The sequence below is a fragment of the Siphateles boraxobius genome, unplaced genomic scaffold (assembly GCF_051911475.1).
Source record: "Siphateles boraxobius isolate OS27281-9 unplaced genomic scaffold, OSU_SipBor_1 49, whole genome shotgun sequence".
Taxonomy (NCBI): domain Eukaryota; kingdom Metazoa; phylum Chordata; class Actinopteri; order Cypriniformes; family Leuciscidae; genus Siphateles; species Siphateles boraxobius.
Genome location: NW_027509130.1, coordinates 1,953,844 through 1,977,586, shown reverse-complemented (window position 1 = coordinate 1,977,586; position 23,743 = coordinate 1,953,844). Strand labels below are relative to the sequence as shown.

General features: G+C 39.6%; 1 protein-coding gene across 1 annotated transcript; it reads left to right on the top strand.

The window, feature by feature from the left end:
- Positions 1-279: 279 nt before the first annotated feature.
- Positions 280-23,519, top strand: LOC143711098 (uncharacterized). Its single transcript, XM_077202423.1, has 10 exons — positions 280-417; positions 13,968-14,052; positions 17,798-17,922; positions 18,018-18,108; positions 18,318-18,424; positions 18,974-19,057; positions 19,137-19,204; positions 19,286-19,369; positions 21,027-21,081; positions 21,681-23,519. Exons 2-10 carry the CDS (start codon positions 13,968-13,970, stop codon positions 22,764-22,766), a joined length of 1,785 nt encoding a protein of 594 aa, XP_077058538.1. The 5' UTR covers positions 280-417; the 3' UTR covers positions 22,767-23,519.
- The last annotated feature ends 224 nt before the right edge of the window (positions 23,520-23,743 follow it).

Sequence of the window (23,743 nt, the reverse complement as noted above, 5' to 3'; positions counted from 1 at the left end):
GGTTCTGGTACAAAACTGTTTGCACTTATTTCTATAATATATAGTCCTAGGCCTACCACACATTTTTTTAAAGCACAAATACAAACACTTCCTCTTTCTGCTTTGTCGTGTTATTTAAGGAACTGCTCTGGTGTGATTTCAAAGAAATCCTGTGTCATGTGATTTCAAGGTAACCTGTGTATAGACTTCAAGCAACGCTGCACAGTCGGCGTGACATCAAAGTATCGCGAGAGTGATTCAAAAACATATGGAGCGCCTGCTCTCCAATCGCTCTCGCGATACTTTGATGTGACACACTGATCGGTGTGTGTGCAGCGCTGCTTGAAGTCCAACAAGCCTGATAACAGCAGAGAGCTTTCACTTGCTGTTTAGACGTCTGGAGTTAGACAAAAGACACACACAGAAATCAACACTCAGGTATGTCTTTATTTCCTTAATACGATCAATTTGATCACTTTCATTTCACCTACAATTTTGCGGAACCGCAACGTAAAAATAAAGATTTTAAAAAAAAATGTGAAAAAAAATCTAACATTACGAGAATAAAGTCGACATATTTCGAGAATAAAGTCGAAATATTTCGAGATTAAAGTCATTTTTTTTATTATTTGATTATTAGTTATTTAATGTTTAAAACGGCAACAGAGAGTACCCACTAAGCAAAAAACGTAAGACATCTTTTCAACGTCTTTGCCACAAAAGTCGTAGGCTATGTTAAAATAAGTCCACTGAGGAGCCAGAATAAGAGTTTTTATGACGTCTTTTTTTGACGTGTTCTGCACGTCTGAAATAGACGTTCATAACCTTCGGACAGGTTAAAAACTAGTTCAAATGTGGCCATTGTGGACATATTTTCAACATCATTTATGGTCTCATTTAGATATAATTTATACTGTTCCTGGACCAAATAAACACAGGATGCATTGAATTGAAACTCATGTTTATTTCAATGTAATTTCCATTTGTAATTGCAAAGCAACTCACAGACAGTTTGTGTTTGTCCAAAAATCATGAACATAAAGGAAACATCTGTAAATCTTTGGAACATGAGAGAAACCAGATCTGAAGGAAAGACTTTCTGGCTCAGACACTTGTGCTGCGCTTAATCACAGACATAAAATACAGATACTTTGACTATTTCTGTCAGACATCTACAGAAGATCTTAGTGAGAATTAACAGAGGTTTAGATGTCGATATTTGTTTCATTTTAAGTCACCATAGTGGTGAACAGTTTTTGCTTTAGTTGGGCTCTTGATCCGCGTTCTTATTGCGTTAGCTTTTCTTGCTTCTGACATTCATAGACAAAAATAACCCACATAGCAAATGTATTCTGGCCCAGCTCCGGGCCACACAATCACTTTTCCCTCTGCCCATGACGGCCCTGAAGTGGCCCAGAACTGGATTAAAGTAAAGGGTCACACATGGGCCATAACTGGCCCGAAGCTCAGCCAGTTAATCACACTTAAGTGGCCCTGAATTTGGGCCAAAACAGGTTTTATTATTGGTACCAATTCTCAGCCATAAGTTAACCATATCAACACCACCCTTAAACCAGAAAACCCAAAACTGAGCCATAACCCAGCCTAATCTTACCCAAACCATGTGAACAAATAAGTCACAGGAAAATGCAATTCTCAAAATTAGTTTATTTAACAATAATGCACAAGCCAAAAAAGAAAAAAAAAGGAAATCTAGAATTGTGAAACTATGTGAAGGCTATTTTTTTAGTACATTCAAAGTTTAACATCTTATTACCACCTCAAAAAAGTGCATTTCATTTCAAAATGTTCTGGTCTGTCTTAAACAGTAGTTTACTTATTGTAGTAATGCACAAGCCAAAAAAATAAAATAAAAAATGACAGCTAGAGTTGTGTAACTGTGTGAACGCTATTTTAGTTGCCTGAACAACCAACTAAATGAGTCCATGAATGAATCTAGCACTGAAATTTAAACATAGTATAATGTAATTTTACTCTCAACAAACATAGAGCAAATTAAAACAATTACTTAAAACAAATTTAACCATCAGAATGTTTGTATGTGTGAGGGAGAAAGTGATCCTATTTAGGACTGTCCTCAGGAAGTGAAGTACAGCTCTGCAGCCTCTCTTTTCTCCTCAAGCGCTCTATCTCCTTCCTCCATCTCTATCAGGAGCAAGCTGAAGCCATCTTTGTATAGTTGCTTCTATCTCCTGATTGGAGGCATGTTGTGTCAGACGATATTTTCTCACAGCAGCTAAAAGACAAAATACTAAATTAAAGGTGGGGTAAGTGATTTGCAAAACGGCCGGCAGATTTTGAAAATACACAACTCATAAGGTCCTACCTACTTCTCCTCCAACGCTGGCTCTGACTCCACCCATTCGAAAAACATGGACGTGCAATCAAGCACGAGCGAAAACTCAGATGCCCATATAAATACAATCGCTCACATCAGCTTCCTCCCCAAACAGGTTGTTTAGCTAGCTAGTTCTACATATGGCTGGGCTATAACGTTAGAACAGCTACAATTCTCGTGCGTTATCGTCAGTAAAGACAGTTCCCTGATTAGTAGTAAATGCTACAAGTTAATCGGCTTCTCACCTGTCAAGCAGAAAAAATGCCACAGCCGCATCTGTTGGTAGTCCTTCCTGGTCCTTCAGTTGCCGCCAATGTTGAAAAGCATCGCCTAGAATGACCCTTGTTTTAGACCTTTCTCTTTCGGCCGTTTTGTTCGCAATTGCTCTCTCGAAAATAGATTTCCTTTTCTGTGATGGTGTCTTGTCTGAAATTTTCCAAACGGAAGCAACTATACCTTCTCATTCTCTCTCTCTGGCGCCGCGGATGGCTGCCTCGGTGTGGAGCTCTCCAGCTATTGTGTTGTTTTTGTTCGTTTGTTCTGCGTTTAGTCATTCTTTTCCTATCAGTTTCACCAAAGACGAACTACTGGACATTAGGAAACACACACCAGAAACCTTTTCTACAGTTTTTGATTATTTGGACGTTTTGCTGGACATTCTCGTCGGAGGGGCAGCGGTGTTGTTCAAACGCGCGTTCAGACGCAAATGCGGGAAGCGTGCCGGCGCGCTGGTTAAACTCCGCGAGTGCGGCCTGCGGACTGCACTCCCCAGTATTCATCTCGCTAATCTCCGATCCCTTCCTAACAAAACGGATGAACTTCTTCTCCTCACCCACACTAACAAGTATTTTTTAAACTCTGCTGCTTTGTGCTTCACTGAAACCTGGCTGAGTGAAGCCATACCGGACAACGCAATACATCTGCCGGGCTTTCAGCTGTTCAGAGCGGATCGCATCGCGGAGCTAACAGGGAAAACGAGAGGTGGTGGATTGTGTTTCTACATTAATGAAAGTTGGTGTTCAGATGTAACAACACTGAAGAAGATGTGCTCTCCTAATTTAGAGGCACATTTCATAAACTGTAAACCCTTCTACTCGCCTCGGGAATTTTTCTCTTTCATTCTCGTGAATGTTTACATCCCTCCAGACGCGTGTGTAAGCCTGTTTATTGGTCCAATGAGGGTTTCCAATAATACAGGTGAAGGTCTCTGCGTGTTACTGTCTTTCCTTTCACGCAACACAACCAGATTAAATGGAACACATTTTTCTCATATGTATTGACTCGTTATTTCATCTGACTCCATAAATGAAAAGGGTTTTAATGATATCTGGGTATCATTAAAAGTGAGTGAATGTTTGATTATTCTTTTGAAACTCTTTAATTACGATTTACCCGTTCAGATTAGGAAACTATGCCGCTTAGAGGTCCTCGCATCTTCTACGGGTCTCACGATCACAATCTCGTCAGTTTCGTCACTAAACAGAGATTTTGACTAATATCTCAGACGGTCGGATTCACCCAAAACACAATCAGAGATACTTTTCTTTTAGTCCCCTTGAATTTCATACACTTGAACTTAATTCAATAGTTATACTTTAGTAGAGGTTTTGGCCCTATTATAGGAATGAGTTGACCAACGATACTTTCCTTATAATAGTTTAGACTGGCCAAGCCCGTGATCTCTCACGTACACTTATCTAAAGTTACATTAAATTAAGACAGAGGTAAAATAGACGTACCCAAATTTAGGCTGGTCAGGCAGCACGTTAGCTACCCCTAAACGGAATGCCCCGTCTCTACAAAACAAGTACACTTGAACTAGTGACAAAGTATTAGCCGTCGCCAATCTGACGCAGAATTGCGTGAGCATACGAATCCGATAATCTCCTTGGGAGAACAAACTCAAGAGTCAATCAGAGTAAAATCAAACGTTTACAATTTATTGACCAGGTAATGAAGCAATAATTCAAAATCCAATTCATGAGAATAAAATCATCAGTTGATCATATCATAACAGAAATCAAGGAATTTGTAGAAAGTATTACCTGGCAATGAAAATTACACACAGCGATTGTGTGGGCAGTCAGCCTACAGACTCCCAGACCCATTTGCCCATTTTCCTTATAAACCCAGATAATTCAATTTGTTTACCAAATGGTGGTGTCCGTCATTATAATTAGGTTTGGTCCCCCAGTGAGGGGCTCACAACTGTGAGATCAGAATGGAGGATCTGGGGGAGGGAACACCTTAGAGGGGCACACTACTTCTCATATTTTGTAACTTCTTTTAGCTTTACATTATGGTTGGGAGAATGAGACCATTTTACCAGGCACACTGAGACACTTTAAATGATACTAAACATGCATAGTTTCTTATTTGTACACATTTAACATTTCATGGGCTTCAGTGAGTTTCAGGTGAGGAGGAGAAGGGGGAGATTGTTCAAGTGAGGTGTGAGGTGTGAGTTGCACTGTGTGCTGCGTCTCGGATGCTGCTGTTATATCATTATGCAAGGGAGGGTTCAAATGTTAATTCTCAGGAGTCTTTTGTTTCCAGCAGGGGTGGCCCAGACTTTTCGGCATCCGCCTTACACATGCGTGAGCGCGGCCTTTTTGAGGGTCAAAAGGTACATATATGTCCCCAAGCATTAAAAGGTACATATATATACCGTTTCTTTTAAAGGTTAAGGTACAATATCAAAAGACAGCCTCTGCCAAGTAAATTTTTTTTTGTAAAAATTATTTAGTTTTTTTTAAGGTTTTAAGGATACCTTAATCATTTAAGGTAGATTTTAACTTATCACAATATTTGTCATGGTACACACACACAAACAGGTAAGTTCCAAAAGCAGTAATTTAATTGGGTAATCCGTAATCACAACAGTTCAGGCAGGGGGTCAAAGTCCATAATATCAATCCAAGAAGCACAAAACAGAAACCGGCAGACTACAAGGTGGTGTGACGAATAACAACGACTCCGTGACAAACACTAAAACAGACAGGGTATATATACACTCAAACTAACAAGGTGATGGGAAACAGCTGAGTGCAATGAACTGATGAGTGACAGACAGAATGCTGGGAAATGAAGTCAAACGTGAAAGACACAGTGAGAACGAGGACCTCTAGTGGCAACCCAGGGAACACAAACCAGACACTGTGACATAACCCCCCCTCTACGGAGCGGCTACCAGACGCTCCAAGACCCACAAAAAACAAACAAAACAAGAGGCCAGGAGGGAGGTGGAACGGTGGAAGATCAGGGGGAGGGATGGGGGGCCAGGTCCATGGAAGGGAACAGAAACAGGGGGTGATGGTTTAGCCGGCGGCCAGGGCGAAGCAGACAGTCCATCGGGCGGCCAGGGCGAAGCAGACAGTCCATCGGGCGGCCAGGGCGAAGCAGACCCCTCGGGGGGCCAGGGCGGTGAAGACCCCTCGGGCGGCCAGTGCGGTGAAGACCAGGGCGAGGGCGACCATGGCACAGGAACAGCAATAGACACCGGCTCATGCATTGGAACAGGCACTGGCTTTGGAACAGACATTGGCTCCAGCTCTGGAACAGGCACTGGCTCTGCCTCCGGCTCTGGAACAGGCATTGGCTCTGCCTCCGGCTCAGGAACAGACACTGGCTCTGGAACAGGCACTGGCTCTGTCTCCGGCTCTGGAACAGGCACTGGCTCTGTCTCCGGCTCTGGAACAGGCACTGGCTCTGCCTCTGGAGCAGCAGCCACCGGCTCAGGAACTGCAAACACCGGCTCAGGAACAGTCACTAGAACAGAAATAACCACAAGGACAGACACAAACACAGAAACAAGCTCTGGCTCAGGAACAGACACTGGCTCCGGCTCAGGAACAGACACTGGCTCCGGCTCAGGAACAGACACTAAAGGTCTGAAGGGCGTTTCCAGGATCCGAGCTAGACGCTCTAAATAGCCGATCAGTGCCCCTCCGGCCACGAGAATGGGCATCTCCTGATCCGTCTCCGACTGGGCAGACGTGGCGTGAGCCGTCTCTGTCTGGGCAGATGTGACCTGAATAGTCTCTGACTGGGCAGACGGGACGTGAACAGTCTCTGACTGGGCAGACGGAGCGTGAACCGTCTCTGACTTGGCAGACGGAGCGTGAACCGTCTCTGACTGGGCAGACGGAGCGTGAACCGTCTCTGACTGGGCAGACGGAGCGTGAACTGTCTCTGACTGGGCAGACGGAGCGTGAACTGTCTCTGACTGGGCAGACGGAGCGTGAACTGTCTCTGACTGGGCAGACGGAGCGTGAATGCTCTCTGGATCCGCAGACGTGACGTGAGCGGTCTCTGGATCGGCAGATGGACTGTGTCTCTTCCTCCTCCTACGTCCATGAGAGCGAGAGGGCGCTGGGCTGGACGGCGCCAGCAGTGAGAGCTCTGGGCTGGACTGCATCCGCAGTGAGGGCTCGGGGCTGGACGGCATCAGCGGTGAGGGCTCTGGGCTGGACGGAACCCGCTGTGATGGCCTCGTGCTGGGCGGAACCTGCGACGAGGGTCTTGTGCTGGACCAGACCAACGGCTCCGGATCAGGAACATGGCAGGGCGGAGGACGGTGTCGTGGAATTTGTCGACCACCTCCTCCCCTGCAACCTCCCCTAGTTCCGGAGAACTTGGCCAGACGAGTCCCCTCAAACGATCCTCCTCTCTCGAAGGAAGAGGCCTCGGGGGACTTTCCCGCCACGGACTCCTCCGTGATGCGAGCCCACAGTGCAAAACAATCAAAAATGTTCATTCGAGTTGGCACTTCTCCAGATTGCGACCTCCCCCCCTCGGTGGCTGGGGAAGAGGCCCGGAACCCCATACTGCTGGAACTATTCATGACGGAGTCGTTCTGTCACGGTACACACACACAAACAGGTAAGTTCCAAAAGCAGTAATTTAATTGGGTAATCCGTACTCACAACAGTTCAGGCAGGGGGTCAAAGTCCATAATATCAATCCAAGAAGCACAAAACAGAAACAGGAAGACTACAAGGTGGTGTGACGAATAACAACGACTCCGTGACAAACACTAAAACAGACAGGGTATATATACACTCAAACTAACAAGGTGATGGGAAACAGCTGAGTGCAATGAACTGATGAGTGACAGACAGAATGCTGGGAAATGAAGTCAAACGTGAAAGACACCGTGAGAATGAGGACCTCTAGTGGCAACCCAGGGAACACAAACCAGACACTGTGACAATATTTAAGTAGCCTTGAAATAAAGGAAATAAAAGTTTTGTAAGTCAATTTACTGAGATTAAATCATTATAACACAGCAAAACTCCAGTGTTAAATGAACTCTCCTGTGAGTCTATTCGGCTCCAGACTCAAGAGTGTTAAAGTGTTCAAATATGAATGTTAAATTAACAATCAAGACTGTTAAAGTTAATGAGCTCATTAAGTGATTCATTGAGTGATGATTGACCATTATTGAAGACACCTGATGTTAACAAACAGAATCACTGAAGGAGAAAATAAAAAAAATTAAGACACCGTTATGGTGATCAGTGTTTGCTTTAGTTGGGCTCTTGACCCTTAAACTGTTAACATTAGATTATGTTTCTCTGTTGTATCTTAAAACTGTTAAAACTGCCAGATGAACAAAGAGAAAAGTTGAGCAGGTGGTGTTGGTTATGTTTTGACATAATCATAATTTAACCTGAACTCATTTAAAGTCTAATTGCTGACTTAAATGTATATTGTTGATTACAGCAGCCTGTGATTCTACAGACTAAAATCCAGAAATTTGTAATCGTAAGGATTTCTTAAAAGTTTTTCTGATAAAATAAATCTTTCTTTTAGGCACACACAGACATCAAGAATCAGTGTATGAATCTCAACAATGGTGACAAACAGAATATTCAATTAGGGAAAGGACATTAGTAAAACAATTCGGATCATAATTTATTCATACCGCAATGCATGATGGGAGCCATGAATGAGTTTTGATTGGTAGCACCCAGAATGCCCTGCAACATGCTTTATTATTGTCACCATTGTTGAAATTCACAGGCTGATTATTGATGTCAGTGTGTCTACATAAAATAATTTTTTAAAAAGTCTTTTGATCAGAACAACTTTCAAGAAATATTTTGGTTTATATTGAAAATGCTGGAAATCATTTGCTGTAGAATCACAGGCTGCTAAAATCAACAATATACATTTAAGTCTGAGATTAGATTCCAAATGAGTTTAATGATTCAAGTAAATTATGATTATGTCAAAACATAATCAACACAACTTTATTGTGTCTTGACAGGTGTCTTCAATATATTTTCTCCTTCAGTGATTCTGATGGTAACATCAGGTGTCTTCAATAATGGTAAATCATCCCTCAATGAATCACTTAATTAGATCATCAACTTTAACACTCTTGAGTGTTAATTGAACACTCATATTTTAACACTTTAACACTCTTGAGTCTGGAGTCATATAAACTCCCAAGAGAGTTCAATTAACACTTGAGTTTTTGCGGTTGGATCTCAAGGTACATAAATGTACCTTTTTGAGGGTTAAAAAGCATTAAAAGGTACATATATGTACCATTTATTTTAAAGGTTAAGGTACAATATTGTACCCTTGAGGGTACAGCCCCAGTGACAAGCCATTGTACCCCTAAAGGTACAATTATGTACTTTATTTTCTGAGACTGTATGTAGAGCCAGCCCTGATTGGCTGCTTGAATCTCAATTTAAAAGAACGTCCAGTTTTCGGTCTTTACTTCTTTTGGCCATCGGTTGAGAAGAAGTCATAGCACGGTTACTCATGGTTCTTCCAGGGCTTTCAACCGAGAAGGTCCTTCAGAAAATATCAGAAGCAGGCATAGAAGTAACCGACGTCGAGATGAAAGGAGATGAAATGGAATTTCAGGCAAATGACTCTTACTCAGATGATGATAATTTATATGTCACAGTTAGACATTTTGTTTAAAATGAATTGTTGGAAAATGTGAAAATAAAAAGAATTTAATAATTTCAGATTTTAGTTCAGCGTGTGTGTAATATATATATATATATATATATATATATATATATATATATATATATATATATATATATCATTATAGTCAACAATTGTACCCTGTCAAAGACAATTCTTTACCATTTTTGAAGGGTCCATTTTTGTACTGTTAAATTGTCACCACAGGTACAAGACTGGTCTCTTAAGGTACAAATCACAAGGGTATAAATATGTACCCTATACCAAGGGTACAATATTGTACCCTTGAGGGTACAGCCCCAGTGACAAGCCATTGTACCCCTAAAGGTACAATTATGTACTTTATTTTCTGAGAGTGTACTGGACCACTGTTACACCACAATAAGAAATGCGTATCACTCGGTCCCACGGGCAGCTTTGGGGCTCTCTGATCACTGTTTGGTTCATCTCATACCGACCTACAGGCAGAAACTGAAATCAGCTAAACCTGTAATAAGGACTGTTAAAAGATGGAATAATGAAGCAGAGCAGAATCTACAGGCCTGCTTTGATTGCACTGATTGGACTGTTTTTGAAGCTGCTACCAACGATCTGGATGAGCTCACAGATACTGTAACATCATATATAGGTTTCTATGAGGATACATGCATTCCAACCAGGACATTCTTATCATTCACTAATGATAAACCATGGTTTACTGGGAAACTCAAACACCTTCGTCATGCCAAAGAGGATGCTTACAGAAGTGGGGATAAAATCTTGTATAACCAGGCCAGAAACAGATTGACAAAGGAGATCAGAGTTGCTAAAAGGAACTACTCTGATAAACTGAAAAACCAGTTTTCATCCAACGACCCATCATCAGTCTGGAATGGCCTGAGGAACATCACCAACTACAAGTCATCCCCTTGATCTGTGGACAATCAACACCTGGCTGACGATTTAAAGATTTGAAAAGCCCTCATTCACACCACACACCCGGTCTGATCTGCACTTCACACATTCACCATCACCTCCTGCACTCCCATTAATACTCCCCCCTCCTGCCATCCAACCTGAGCTTAAGGTCTGTGTGGAGGACGTGAGCAGAGTCTTCAAAACACAGAAGACTAGGAAAGCCTCAGGCCCAGACGGCATCTCATCTGCTTGTTTAAAAGTCTGCGCTGACCAACTGGCCCCGGTCTTCACGCAGATCTTCAATAGATCATTGGAGCAGTGTGAAGTTCCTTGCTGCTTCAAACGCTCCACTATCATTCCTGTCCCCAAAAACCCCAAAATCACTGGACTTAATGACTACAGACCTGTCGCTCTCACATCTGTGGTCATGAAGTCGTTTGAAAGACTGGTGCTGGCCCACCTGAAGGACATCACCGGACCCCTGCTGGATCCCTTTCAGTTTGCTTACAGAGCAAACAGGTCTGTGGATGATGCAGTCAACATGGGACTGCATTATATCCTGCAACATCTCGACAGACCAGGGACTTATGCAAGGATCCTCTTTGTGGACTTCAGTTCGGCCTTCAATACCATCATGCCTGATCTTCTCACAGCCAAACTGACTCAGCTCTCCATACCATCCTCGATTTGTCAGTGGATCACCAGCTTCCTGACAGACCGGCAGCAGCGAGTGAGACTGTGGAAACACACATCCAAGACACTCACAATCAGCACCGGCGCCCCCCAAGGGTGCGTTCTCTCCCCACTGCTCTTCTCCCTGTACACTAATGACTGCACTTCTAAAGACCCCACTGTCAAGCTCCTGAAATTTGCAGACAACACCACTGTCATCGGTCTCATCCAAAACGGTGACGAGTCTGCTTACAGACTGGAGGTTGAACAGCTGGCTGCCTGGTGCAGTTATAACAACCTTGAGCTGAACACGCTCAAAACAGTGGAAATGATCGTGGACTTCAGGAGGAACAGCCCAGAACTCCCCCCACTCAATATCATGAACAGCACTGTGGAAGCAGTGGAGTCATTCAGGTTCCTGGGCACTATCATCTCTCAGGACCTGAAGTCGGACAATCACATTGACTCCACTGTGAAAAAGGCCCAGCAGAGACTGTACTTCCTTCGCCAGCTGAGGAAGTTCAACTTGCCACAGGAGCTGCTGATTCAGTTCTACTCAGCCGTCATTGAGTCTGTCTTGTGCGCTTCCATCACTGTCTGGTTTGGTTACCAAATCAGACATCAGGAGACTACAACGGACAGTCCGGACTGCGGAGAGGATCATTGGTGCCCCCCTGCCAAACCTCCAGGACCTGTACTCTTCCAGAGTGGGGAAGAGAGCAGGTAAAATCATCACAGACTCCACTCACCCTGGTCACCACCTGTTTGAACTGTTACCGTCAAGACGGCGACTCAGATCACTGGCCACAAGAATATCTCGGCACAGGAACAGTTTCTTCCCACAGAAATTTCCCTCCTGAACAGTTAACATTCCTCCCAAGGCATATGCCTTAAGTGCAATACTCCCACTGTTTAGTGCAATACCCTACAACTCAGGTGACACTTATATGTAGATTTATTTATTTATAATATTCAAAACACTGTAAATATGTTCATAATCTGTAAATCTGAAAATGTCTATTCTGACTAAACCCAACTGTGATACTTTTATTCTCATATATATATATATATATAATTTTTTTTTCTTATAATTTCTAGTATTATGTTTCTTGTTGTATTTGTATTTGTATATGTCCACTGGAAGCCTCAGTACCAAAACAAATTCCTTGTGTGTGCAAGCACACTTGGCAATAAAGCTCTTTCTGATTCTGATTCTGATTCTCTCTCTCTCTGTACCGGGGCGACTTGCACTTCCTGTGACTGGGTCACGAGCTTTGAGTATGCGCACTAACGGGACACGCGCGCGAGGGGGGTGGGGGGAGGGGGGCATGGTAAGACCGTTTGAGTGACGCATTCTCTGTCCAATGATTCTAGACGGTCTTGAAAATGATTGGCTGGAGTTTTTCGAGTCCTGCCCGTTCCACAGATGATTAAATTGCTTAATACTCATTTCAGTGCTTCTAATTTACAGCCAGCAAGTGGGTCAGGAATAGGATTTCAAGTGATTTTGAAAAAATGGTCAAAAAAGAAAAATCACATACCCCACCTTTAAATAATACAAAATGAATGAATACATATACAAACATTCATCCACCTACTGTAAATAAATGTAGGTAACAAATTTAAACAAGGTTGCTTTGGTTACATTTTATACAGGAAATGATGGCTTATAAAGTGGCACTATTGAATGACTAAGTGGCTTGTCAGAGTTTGACAACAGTATTTTGACAAACAAGACCATTTTAGCAAACAAAAATCTTAAAAATGTTGAGTTATGGAAACTGTGGTGTAAACAGAGTAACCAATGCACTACTGATAATGTAACGTGTTAAGCCTGTTTTATGCTTCTGCGTCGAATTGACGGCGTACCCCCGCAGACACATCTGCGTCGCCGCGAACCCCTCCGCCGTAGCTCGACGTGCACCTCCAAAAAATTGTAACTACGTGCGAGGCGACGCAGACCACAAGGGCTGTGATTGGTCAGATGCACCGCGATGCAACTCAACCTGACGCAGAACCATAAAACGGCCACGACGCCGTAGGAGTGACGGCGTACCTACGCCGTGGAGTTGACGCAGAAGCATAATGAGGCCTTCAGTCACGTCGCGTCAGTATGTACTCGCATTCTCAAGTTCAAGGGGCAGTGAATCAGCTACCATATAGGCAAAAGTTAACTTCAATAAAGAACAAAGAGGCATCCGAGTTTGATTTCAGGTATTTAAAAAAGCGCCAAAAAAGAGAGGGAACTTCACTTACCTGAACAGCGGTTGTCTGACAGACGTCTTCACCCTTCAGCGGGAGAAATTTCAACCTACGCACCACGAACCTTGAATCCATGAATGAAAACCGAATGAATGAATGAATCCATGAATGAATCCACACATGAAAACCGACGAACCTTTTTTGTATGTGAATTAAAAAAATGTTTTAATTATAAATGTATAAAAACAAATTAAAATAAATAATAATAATAAAAAAATCAAACTCAATTATTATGTTAGGAAAAGATTTTGTTATTAGCTATATTTAATTTTGTGAACATTGCTGAAAACTAAATACTATATTATTAATTATTTATCTTTTTTTTAAACAAATGGACATAGCTATTTTCACTGACTCACATACAAGTCAATTAATATTATCTATTAATATGGGTGGGGAGAATAATCTTGCCTAGAATAATATATAGTAGCAGGCCTAAATACTTATAATTGTCCAGTACACAAAGTATGGCCCATAATCGCTACACTGATCTGGGCCACACACCTCCCATCCACAAACGGCCTAAATGTTGTCTGCCGTCATGCATGCAGTGCTATCATTGCCACGCATGGCCCACAGTTCGCTGACATGATGCATGCCAGTGCCGGCAACAAGCCAGCGGTGCCATTAAGAGGCCACATTTCGGCCAAGTCTGTTTGCTATGACAATCAAGGATTTAGACAATTTCAGCTTGTTTGCATTGAAGGGATGAAGAAGACGAGGAAGTATTATAAACTCTCAAAGCTTTTGGCCAGTAATGTAAATGTAAATATCAGTAATGTAAATGTAAATAAAAATGTTAATATCATGGGTACTTCATTAATATTCAGTATGTTTTCCACTAAAGATGGATGAGTATCGCAGACTCTCAGACGCCAGTGCTGTCAGCAGTTCCTCAGATCACAGCATGAACGTTTCTCCTGGCTTGATCAGTGAGTATAAATATCACACACAATATGAGAAACATCACTTTCACATTTGCAAAATAAACATCAAATCGTTCTTAGAAACCACAATCTGATGGCAATGGTAGACAAGAGTAGACGAGGACTGAAAAACGCGTCAAAATTCTTTCACGTTTTCTTTTTAAGTATTAAGTTGAAAATTTGAATATATTTCAACAAATTTCTGATAACTTACAGGTATGAAAACCTATACTTGTGTGTGTCTGTCTCATTAGACATTCACTCCTGTCTGGTGCTACACATTTATGTTGTACTACCTACACATTTGTGTTGTTGTTCGGTGTAAATCAATGTCAATGCCGTAGAAACCAATTTCAGAAAATGAAAAAGTTCCACTGGACAAACTAAAAGTTAAGAATACACACAGTGTGGAAGGCCAATTGTTTAGATCAGATGCTAATTGAATACACAAATAATCAGATTTGGAGTGACAGTGTGAACGAATAGTTAATTATCTCTTATTAGTAAACTAGGCTCCCCATAAACACACTCAAAAAAATGATTCAAGCCCTTCTTAGAGGTGACACATTTAAATCTAATTTGCTTTATTTAAATAAATCTATTTAAGATCATATGTGTAAATATATTTAATTGGTTTAACTAAAAAATTATTAATAGCTCCACTCAAAAAAAAATATTCATTGGATGAACTCAATTAAGTTGTGGGCAGGATTTCCATCCAATAAATATATGTAGCCCCAACTCAATCTGAGTACATCCATTCAACAGAATGTAAATTAGTTAACCTAACTCATTTGTATCAAACAGATGCAAAAGAATATAAATGAGTGACTTGATTAACTTATTTCTATCAAATACTTATTACTAACCAGACTGACTTTATTTCTGTCAGATGTCTACAAAAGTTTTATTGAAAATTAACAGGGGTTTATAACTATGTTTTCCATTTAAAGTTACCATAACAGTGATTAGTGTTTCCATTAGTTGGGCTCTTAACTCTTATTATATCTATTGTCTTTTTAGGCTGCTGTGACAGTGTGTTTGTTAAACACATTTGGAGCAGCAAAGAAAGCTAAAGTGAAATGAGATCAGCTGATGATGGTTAATGGTTGATGGTTTTACAATCATCATGAACCAGACTGATTCACTGAGGTATTTTAATCTAACAATTATGTTTTTTTCACAACAAACCTTGATACTGCAGCATGAGATCAAGCATTATTATAACAATAAGTTCGAAAACTTTAACGAACATGAGCACAAAAAATCAGTTTCTGATGACACACACAGACATCAACAATCAGCGTATGAATCTCAATAATGGTGACAATCACAAATATTTAGATAAACAGATTAATTCAGAACATCACTGAAAAGCTACTAATTCACAACAGCAAAAAATAAAAGCAAATATTTAGAATAAAACAAAATTATAGGACAGTTCAGCTGCATAATTTATTCATGTTGCAATGCATGCTGGGAGTTTTGTACTATGGTGGTACCCAGCATGCATTGCAGCAAAGTACTTTTGATTGTCACCATTGTTGAGATTCATACGCTGATTGTTGATGTCTGTGTGTGTCATCAGAAACAGACTTTTTGTGCTCATGTTCGTTAAAGTCTTCAAACTTAGTGTTATAATATTCCTTGATCTCATGCTGCAGTAACACAAGGTATGTGTTGTGAAAAAAAACGTGAAAACATAATGGTTAGATTATAAAAACCTCAGTAAATCATTCTGTTTCATAATGATTATAAAACCATCAACAGGTAACCATCATCAGCTGATCTCACTTTAGCTTACTTTGCTGCTCCAAATGTGTTTAACAAACACACTGTCACAGCAGCCTAAAAAGACAATAGATATAATAAGAGTTAAGAGCCCAACTAATGGAAACACTAATCACTGTTATGGTAACTTTAAATGGAAAACATAGTTATAAACCCCTGTTAATTTTCAATAAAACTTTTGTAGACATCTGACAGAAATAAAGTCAGTCTGGTTAGTAATAAGTATTTGATAGAAATAAGTTAATCAAGTCACTCATTTATATTATTTTGCATCTATTTGATACAAATGAGTTAGGTTAACTAATTTACATTCTGTTGAATTGATGTACTCAGTTTGAGTTGGGGCTACATATATTTATTGGATGGAAATCCTGCCCACAACTTAATTGAGTTCATCCAATGAATTATTTTTTTGAGTGCACACACACACAAAAAAAAAAGAAACACAAATAAATGAGCGCTCTCTTCTTCCCCCCTAAAAAGAACACACAAAATGTTGCACAAACAGTTATATTTTATTATAACATAAGTGAAAGAGAAAATTATATTTCTCAATTGCACAAATTCTTCATTAGAACATTTGAAAAACACACTTAAGAGAATCCAGTTATTTAACTATTGCAATTACAACAGGAAACACACTCTTGAAGGTGCAAAATTGAATTTGCGAATTGAAAATACGCCCAATAGAAACACGTCAATTTCGCAAAAACTCCCATTTTTTGCAAAAATAGTTTTTACAGTCGCATGAGGTAGTTTCAGGCAATTAAAAAAATAAATTGTTCGCAAAACTGCAATGGAATGCATTTACAGGTCACCTGATGTATCCTATGATGTGGTATGTTACAACAGAATACGAGACAGAGTTCATTATTAAATTCATAAAAGACAAAAGAATTAGCCACAATAAAGAACTCAAAGCAGATATGAGGGAGAGTAACCCAGAAATAGCCTATAAGGGTCTTTCCTTACCATTAATGCTTGAATAACACGCATACGTGTCCTTTGATTAATAATAATGGCCAGTGCAATGGATGGCTGAGATATACGTACACCTGCTAACCTACGTTGCCATGATTTTTGGAATGACTTATCGCGAAAGGAATAAATTATGTTTTAGTCTCATAACATCAGTTAATGGAAACGCTGTCATTTCGCAATATTTTTTTGTCGACATTTAGAAAAAATCGTAAAAGCTTTGCGCAAATCTGTAATAGGAAACGTGCCTTTCACTCACGACCAGAAGTCAAGACTAAACCAATTCACCTCGGTGACCACATAATTGTTTTGTATTACTTATTTTTATTAGCCATTTCACACAATTCAGAAAAACAAAAATGTGCAGGAACTATAGGCCTGTATTTATAATATTATGAATGAAATGTGCATTATTTGGATGAACGTCGAGGTGTGACTGACTTTAGCCCAATAATTCCATTAGAGTATTGCTCTATACAGTTCACCCCCTTTGTCTGTTTCATTTGGGAGAGACCCAGAGGTGAACTGTCCCCCGTGCCGCCCCCCGTGTGTCATGAAAAAATTATTATTACACGCCCATTATTATTATTATTTAGGAGTTGCTCCGAAATTCGCCAGTTAGGAGCTACTTTTAGACTTAAAATTCTTTGTGAATACGGCCCCTGAAGGTCTTATGGATGTGGAACAACATGAGGGAGAGGAATTAATGACAGAAATTTCATTCTTTGGTGATCTAACCCTTTAATAGATTACACATTCATGAAAATATTTGCAATCATTTTGTAAAAAAATTTTTTTCATGTTTTCATTGCATTCACACAGTTTTGACCAGCAGGTTTCACCTTGTGGAGTTTTGAGCGCTAAAAAAAAATAATTTTGCGAAGGAATTGAACCAGTTGATTCAACGTTTGGAAAAGCTTTGTTTCTCTTATCTCTAGTGTTTACAGTATTTTGTAGAAATGGTTGTAAATCTTGATTATAGAAGTGCTAAAAGAACATGGATACACAATAGAGGAAGAGCTTGGACGAGGGGTTTCAGGAATGGCGTTTCTGGTGAAAGATGCAGACGGAGATCCTTATGTGGTCAAACAGATGAACTCCAGAGATGTAAGATCTTGCTTGAGTATTGACCACAGAACTCACAACTTTTCCTTACAATAACAGTGTCGCTTAAATGGAAGGTTTTTTCTTCTTCTTTTCAGGCGGAGGAACTGGATTCTGTCAAAAAGGAAGTCGAGATCCTGAAAACGCTGCAGTTTGGATATATTGTTACTTATGTGGATTCATTTGAAGGTTTTTTTCTTTGTACACTATAATGTTCCTTTGTTCCAAATGAAAAATGTGGTCATTTTTTGTTGTGTTTCTGAAAAATTAAATAGACTATCCACGATAGAAGGATTATGTAGTTAACTGAATAAAGACATCAGTGTAGCTTTCAGAAAATTAAGCTATTAATACAGTCAGAGTTAAGTCATTCTCTGACTGGATGTTCATTTATTTAGAAAAAGAAGCGGGACGCATTTATATTGTGATGGAGTATTGTGAAGGAGGTGACCTTTCAAAAATCATGGGGAAACAGAAAGATGAAAGTTTTTTTGAAGAAAAACAGGTGAGTTTCTATTCTATTCTCTATCCTTTAAACCAGTCTCACATAAAACATGATTTAGTAGGTTATGACCCAAGAATATTCAATCCTTGTGGGGACATTATACACACACACACACACACACACACACACACACACACACACACACACACACACTAACCCGACCCCTACACCTACCCCTAAACTGTATGAAAGAAATTCATACAGGATTGAAACAACTTGAGGGTGAATAAATGATTATCATTTTTGGGTGAAAAATATCCCTTTAATGAAAGATGCAGACATGTGTTTGACTTCTTCAAAAAGCAAGGAACAAGACAGTATTTTACCATTGCATTGCACTATGAACGGAGTAAAGTTAAGTCTCTGTTAAACTGCCTCCTTGTTTTCATTAGTTACCTGTAACATTACAGAATTAATGAATTAACGTATTGTTAAGGTCAATATAGACTAAAAACCTTAATATATTATCCTATTCTTTTCCTGATTGTTCCGCTTCTGGGGATGTCCCCACCAATCTCAAAATCAAACCTACACCCTTCATTTGTGTAGATCCTCGACTGGCTGGTTCAGATTTGTCTGGCTCTGCAGTATCTACATAAGAAGAAAATTCTTCATAGAGATATTAAACCACAGGTATGCACTGATAAAGCTCAACAAATCATATCGCATAGTCAAATCTGGAAGACTTATGAGATTTCTGTTGTCATTGTAGAATGTCTTCCTGACTGAAGATGGTTACGTCAATCTGGGAGATTTTGGAAGCTCAAAAGCATTGAAAAGGTAAAGAAAAAAAACATTATATGGAACTAAATGGATCAAAACCAAAAGTCCTGGACAGTTTACATTGTTTTTCCTTTGTAGAGCTGATGAATATGCTAATTCAGTTGTGGGTACAAACCTCTATATCAGCCCAGAAGTTCATCAGAGGAAATATAATTCCAAGAGGTATGCTTTTGGATATGTTCAGCATTATAAAATGGTAATCAAAATTTTCTTTGATGCATGATCCTTGATTGGTGCTTGCAAACGTATCAACTTTTCATTATTTGCCACAACGTTTCAATCCCATGACCTTCATCAGGGATTTTTTCCTTTCTCCTACACACTTATCCATTACCTGCAGGTGTGCGAGGTTTCACTAAAATATTAAATTCATTGTGAAGATTTAGCATGACTCATTCAGGTAGATTCTATTAAAGAAACCAAAGCCCTATTCGGACAGTAATTGTTTATCATAGGTTTATGAGGTATTTTCATAATTTACAGGGTTATTCAGGGATTTTATTGCCGTCAGAATCCAGAATGTCAATGTTTTTCTCCCATCATTCGCGTAAAAATCCCCGGCCGAATTACCTACTGTTTATTGACAAACACCAATGTCGTGCAGTGACTTAAATGCCGTCCGAATCAACATCTCTGAGTTTACAAGAAGAGATCAAATCAAAAATCACTGTTTAATTCCTTTTTGATTCTGTCACGAACTGCTCTGAGACATGAAGGTTGAGGATCCAAATGCAGTATTTATTTAAAGGGTTATCCACAATCGTAATCAAATCCAGGCAAGGGTCATACACAAACAAACAATCACAACAAGACAGGGAACAAAATAGTAATCCACAGAACAGGCAAGAAATCCAAAAACCAAGAGACCTGAAACCAGAGAGAATGCTTGGAATTGCAGCATAACACCAAACAAGACTTCGCAGATAATGAATGAGTGATCGTAGTTTAAATAGGCTGAGACTAACAAGGTAATGATACACAGGTGGATGCAATAATGGTTGATGAGTCCGGGCAGTGAGTTATGGGAAATGTAGTGTGAGGGAATCACAATAGTCTGATGTGGAGTGCCCTCTGTTGGCTCTCAAGGGCACTCCAGCTGATGATCATTAGCACTGTGAGCACAATAACTGTTGCGCTTAACTGTAATTTGTTTCAAATATGTACTTTTTAATTACTGAAATGCTGGAAAGTATTTATAAGAACAATATTTCATCACCACTCCACCTCAGCGAACAAAAAGAAGACCAAAAAACACATAAACATTTGAAAGCAATACAATTTTAAAATATGTAGGCTATTACATTAAAAATACAAACCAAGCAGCTTCATTTTTACTGAATTTTTTTTTTTTAAATGACATCCTATTGAGATAAAATGCAAGACAGAAAACCATTTCAAATATAGCTTCCAATTTAAAAAAAATAGATTTAAATAATTAAATAATAAATAGAACATTATTATACTATTATTAAATTAAATATGAATTTATTCGTATTATTCCAAGGATATGAAATTTTGTTTACAGCAGACAATCATGCGACTGACCATGTGAGAAGCGTGTTTGTGGGTTCATAGGATCACAAAACTTGCTCCCCCACCGTCAATAAATCGCCATCCGAATGCATACGTTTTATCACTGAGGTGTTTTTACAGACGTCCACATGAGAAACAATTACCGTCTGAATAGGGCTCAAGCCTTAAAAATACTCAAAAATATAATGTGTAGTATTGTTATCATTATTTAAGTAGATAGCACATAACATGTTTTAAAGTGTACACATATTTCTTGATTTTCATTGTCATGCATCGGCTGTTTTAGTGACATATGGTCATTGGGATGGTTGCTCCATGATCTCTGCATGCTTGATGTGTGGGTGAGTATTTTTTTTTTTTTTTTCCAAAAAGCACAATTTCACTCTCACACTTTCAGTCCAGTGATGATGATGAAATGCCAAAAATGCCAAATAGTAAAACATTTATTAAATAACTCAAAACGGAAAATCCAAACAATCAGCAAACAATACAGTGTTGTGCACAAACACAGGACCCTCAACAGATCAAATTGAGGAACAAAATACACAGAGATAACGAACTACGGGACTAGCAGGTGTGATGATTGAATCAGTGTCCATGACAACAGATTGTGGCGAGATCATAAAACAAATGAGACGTGACTGAAGAGACACAAAGTCAGTAAGAATGAAATTAAAGAGCAGAACCGTGACAGAACCCCCCCGGGAAGGCGCGTTGTAAAATGGCTGAGGAGGTGGTCCCGGAGGTGGATGAAGGACTGGTGAAGGAAGAAGCCCTGGTGGAAGGGACCAGCGGGGCAATGATGGGATGAGTGGACATGTGGTACACCAGAGCAAGCCCATGGGCCAGGCCCAAGCCCATCTTTTATTTTATTTTATTTTTTCTTCAACACCTACTGACACTAACCAGATTCTTTATTTATTTATTTTGTCCTCCACAGGCAGATGGCATGCAGCGTCACATACTTCACGCTGTCAGCATGGCAGGAAAGCTCCCTCACATCTCAGAGAGATACTCAGAGGAACTACGGGAATTAATCAAACAAATGCTCAGCCGTGACCCTAAACACAGACCTTCAGCTGAAGAGATTCTAGCAAAACCATTCCTGACAGATGCAGTAGACAGAAACAGCAGAACGCCAGAGGCACTGCTACAGAGTTTCATGAAGTCCATCAGCGCCTTCGATAAGGCCTACTACAAGCACTATAAAGACATTGAGGTCTTAGTTAATGAGTGGGGAAGAATAACAGATTCGATGGAGTCTGCGCATTACAGCGCCACAGCGGGGAGTCTGTCAGGGTCAGTGATCGGAGCAGCTGGAGGAATCACTGCATTAGTTGGTTTAATCTTGGCACCATTCACTCTTGGGGCATCTCTGATTGTTACCGGTGTTGGTGTTGGAGTAGGAGTTGCAGGTGGAGTAACAGGTGCTGCATCCACCATTACTAATACTGTACAACAAAAATCATTCAGAGCGAGCCTTGAACAAATTCAGCAGAAGTATGAATCTGTAAGCGAACCAATTATCACACCACTGAACACGCTGAGAAAGGTACTGAGAAGAATCACAAAGTTCTGTGTTTTTTTCGGCAACTCAACTTTTGAAAATGTACAAATATCATGCAATTTAGACAGGAGAAATGTTTTGTGTGCCACACAACTCATGAATTTAGGTCTGTTGGCAAATATTAGCAGAATTGCTACTCAGACTGCAAGAGTAGGACGAGTTGTGGCAGAAGCAGTCTCAGGAGTATTAAGTGGACTACTAGTCATCCTTGATGTCGCCTTCATAGTGATGGATTCTGTAGACATTCACCAGATGAGACAGGGAAAAGTAGATGATCCAGAAAAGGTCAAATCCAGTGTACTCAAATCCATTGCAGAGATGAGAAGAACACATAATGAGCTTTGCAATGTCCAGAAGGAAATACAAAAAACTAGAGAGGAACTAAAAGACTATATAGAATTGACCAGGGTTGACAGAGAAATAGACAATGATTTAAACAGTTTAAACATAAACATATAGATATGATTCCAGTCAGAGAATCGGGCAACATCCTATTGATTTATACATGGGCATGAGTCAAGGAGGAAAAACATTGTTTTTGTAGAACTCAATCTAAATATTTAATATGTTGCTCCGGAACATCAAGAATTCATGAGTTTGAGTTCTTGTGATTATATAAAATCAAGTCAACTTTATAAACATAGCTTTTTTTACAATACAGCGTTTCAAAGCAGCTTTACAGTAATAGCAGTAATATGCTACAAAGTTTGTTTCGACTGTACAACAGCTCTAGAAGAAAATAGTGTCATTGTTCAGCTTAAGTCAGTTGATTCATTTCTGTTGTAAATATCATTAGTTTATCAATCATTTAGTCAATTTATCTAGGCGCTCTGGAGAAAACAGTGATGTCATTGTCCAGCCATTTCTGATAATATATGCAGATCAATAATATAGTTGAAAAGATGTCCCCAACTAAGCAAGCCAAAGGTGACAGTGGCAAGTAACCAAAATTCCATCAGGTGACAGAATGGGGGCAAAAAAGTATATCTCACAATATATCCATCATACACAAGTGTTTTCTATTAAATAAAAGTTTACAGTAGGTTTGATTACGAGTTAGCATTTATGGATTACTATTTGTTTTATATGTTCTTATTGTGGTGTTTTTTAATTGTTGTATTTTGTGGGTAAATAAATTTAATTCAAACCTGTATCTAAAGAATTCCAATGTAATCTTCTTATATACACAGAAAATAAAAATATTCTCATAAACAAGTGTACTTGAGTTGGAAGAAAAATAAATATCAAGTCCAAATGGACACAGAATATGAGTATACACCTTATATATAATACAATAAACACATTTAAAATATATTAACATATTTTGGACACTCTTAAGTTGGAACTGAATCCTTTTAATATATTAGTCAACACATCAAAAATCTACTTCTTTAAACCACTACTAAATTATTTAACAATGCTCATTTAAGTTGAAC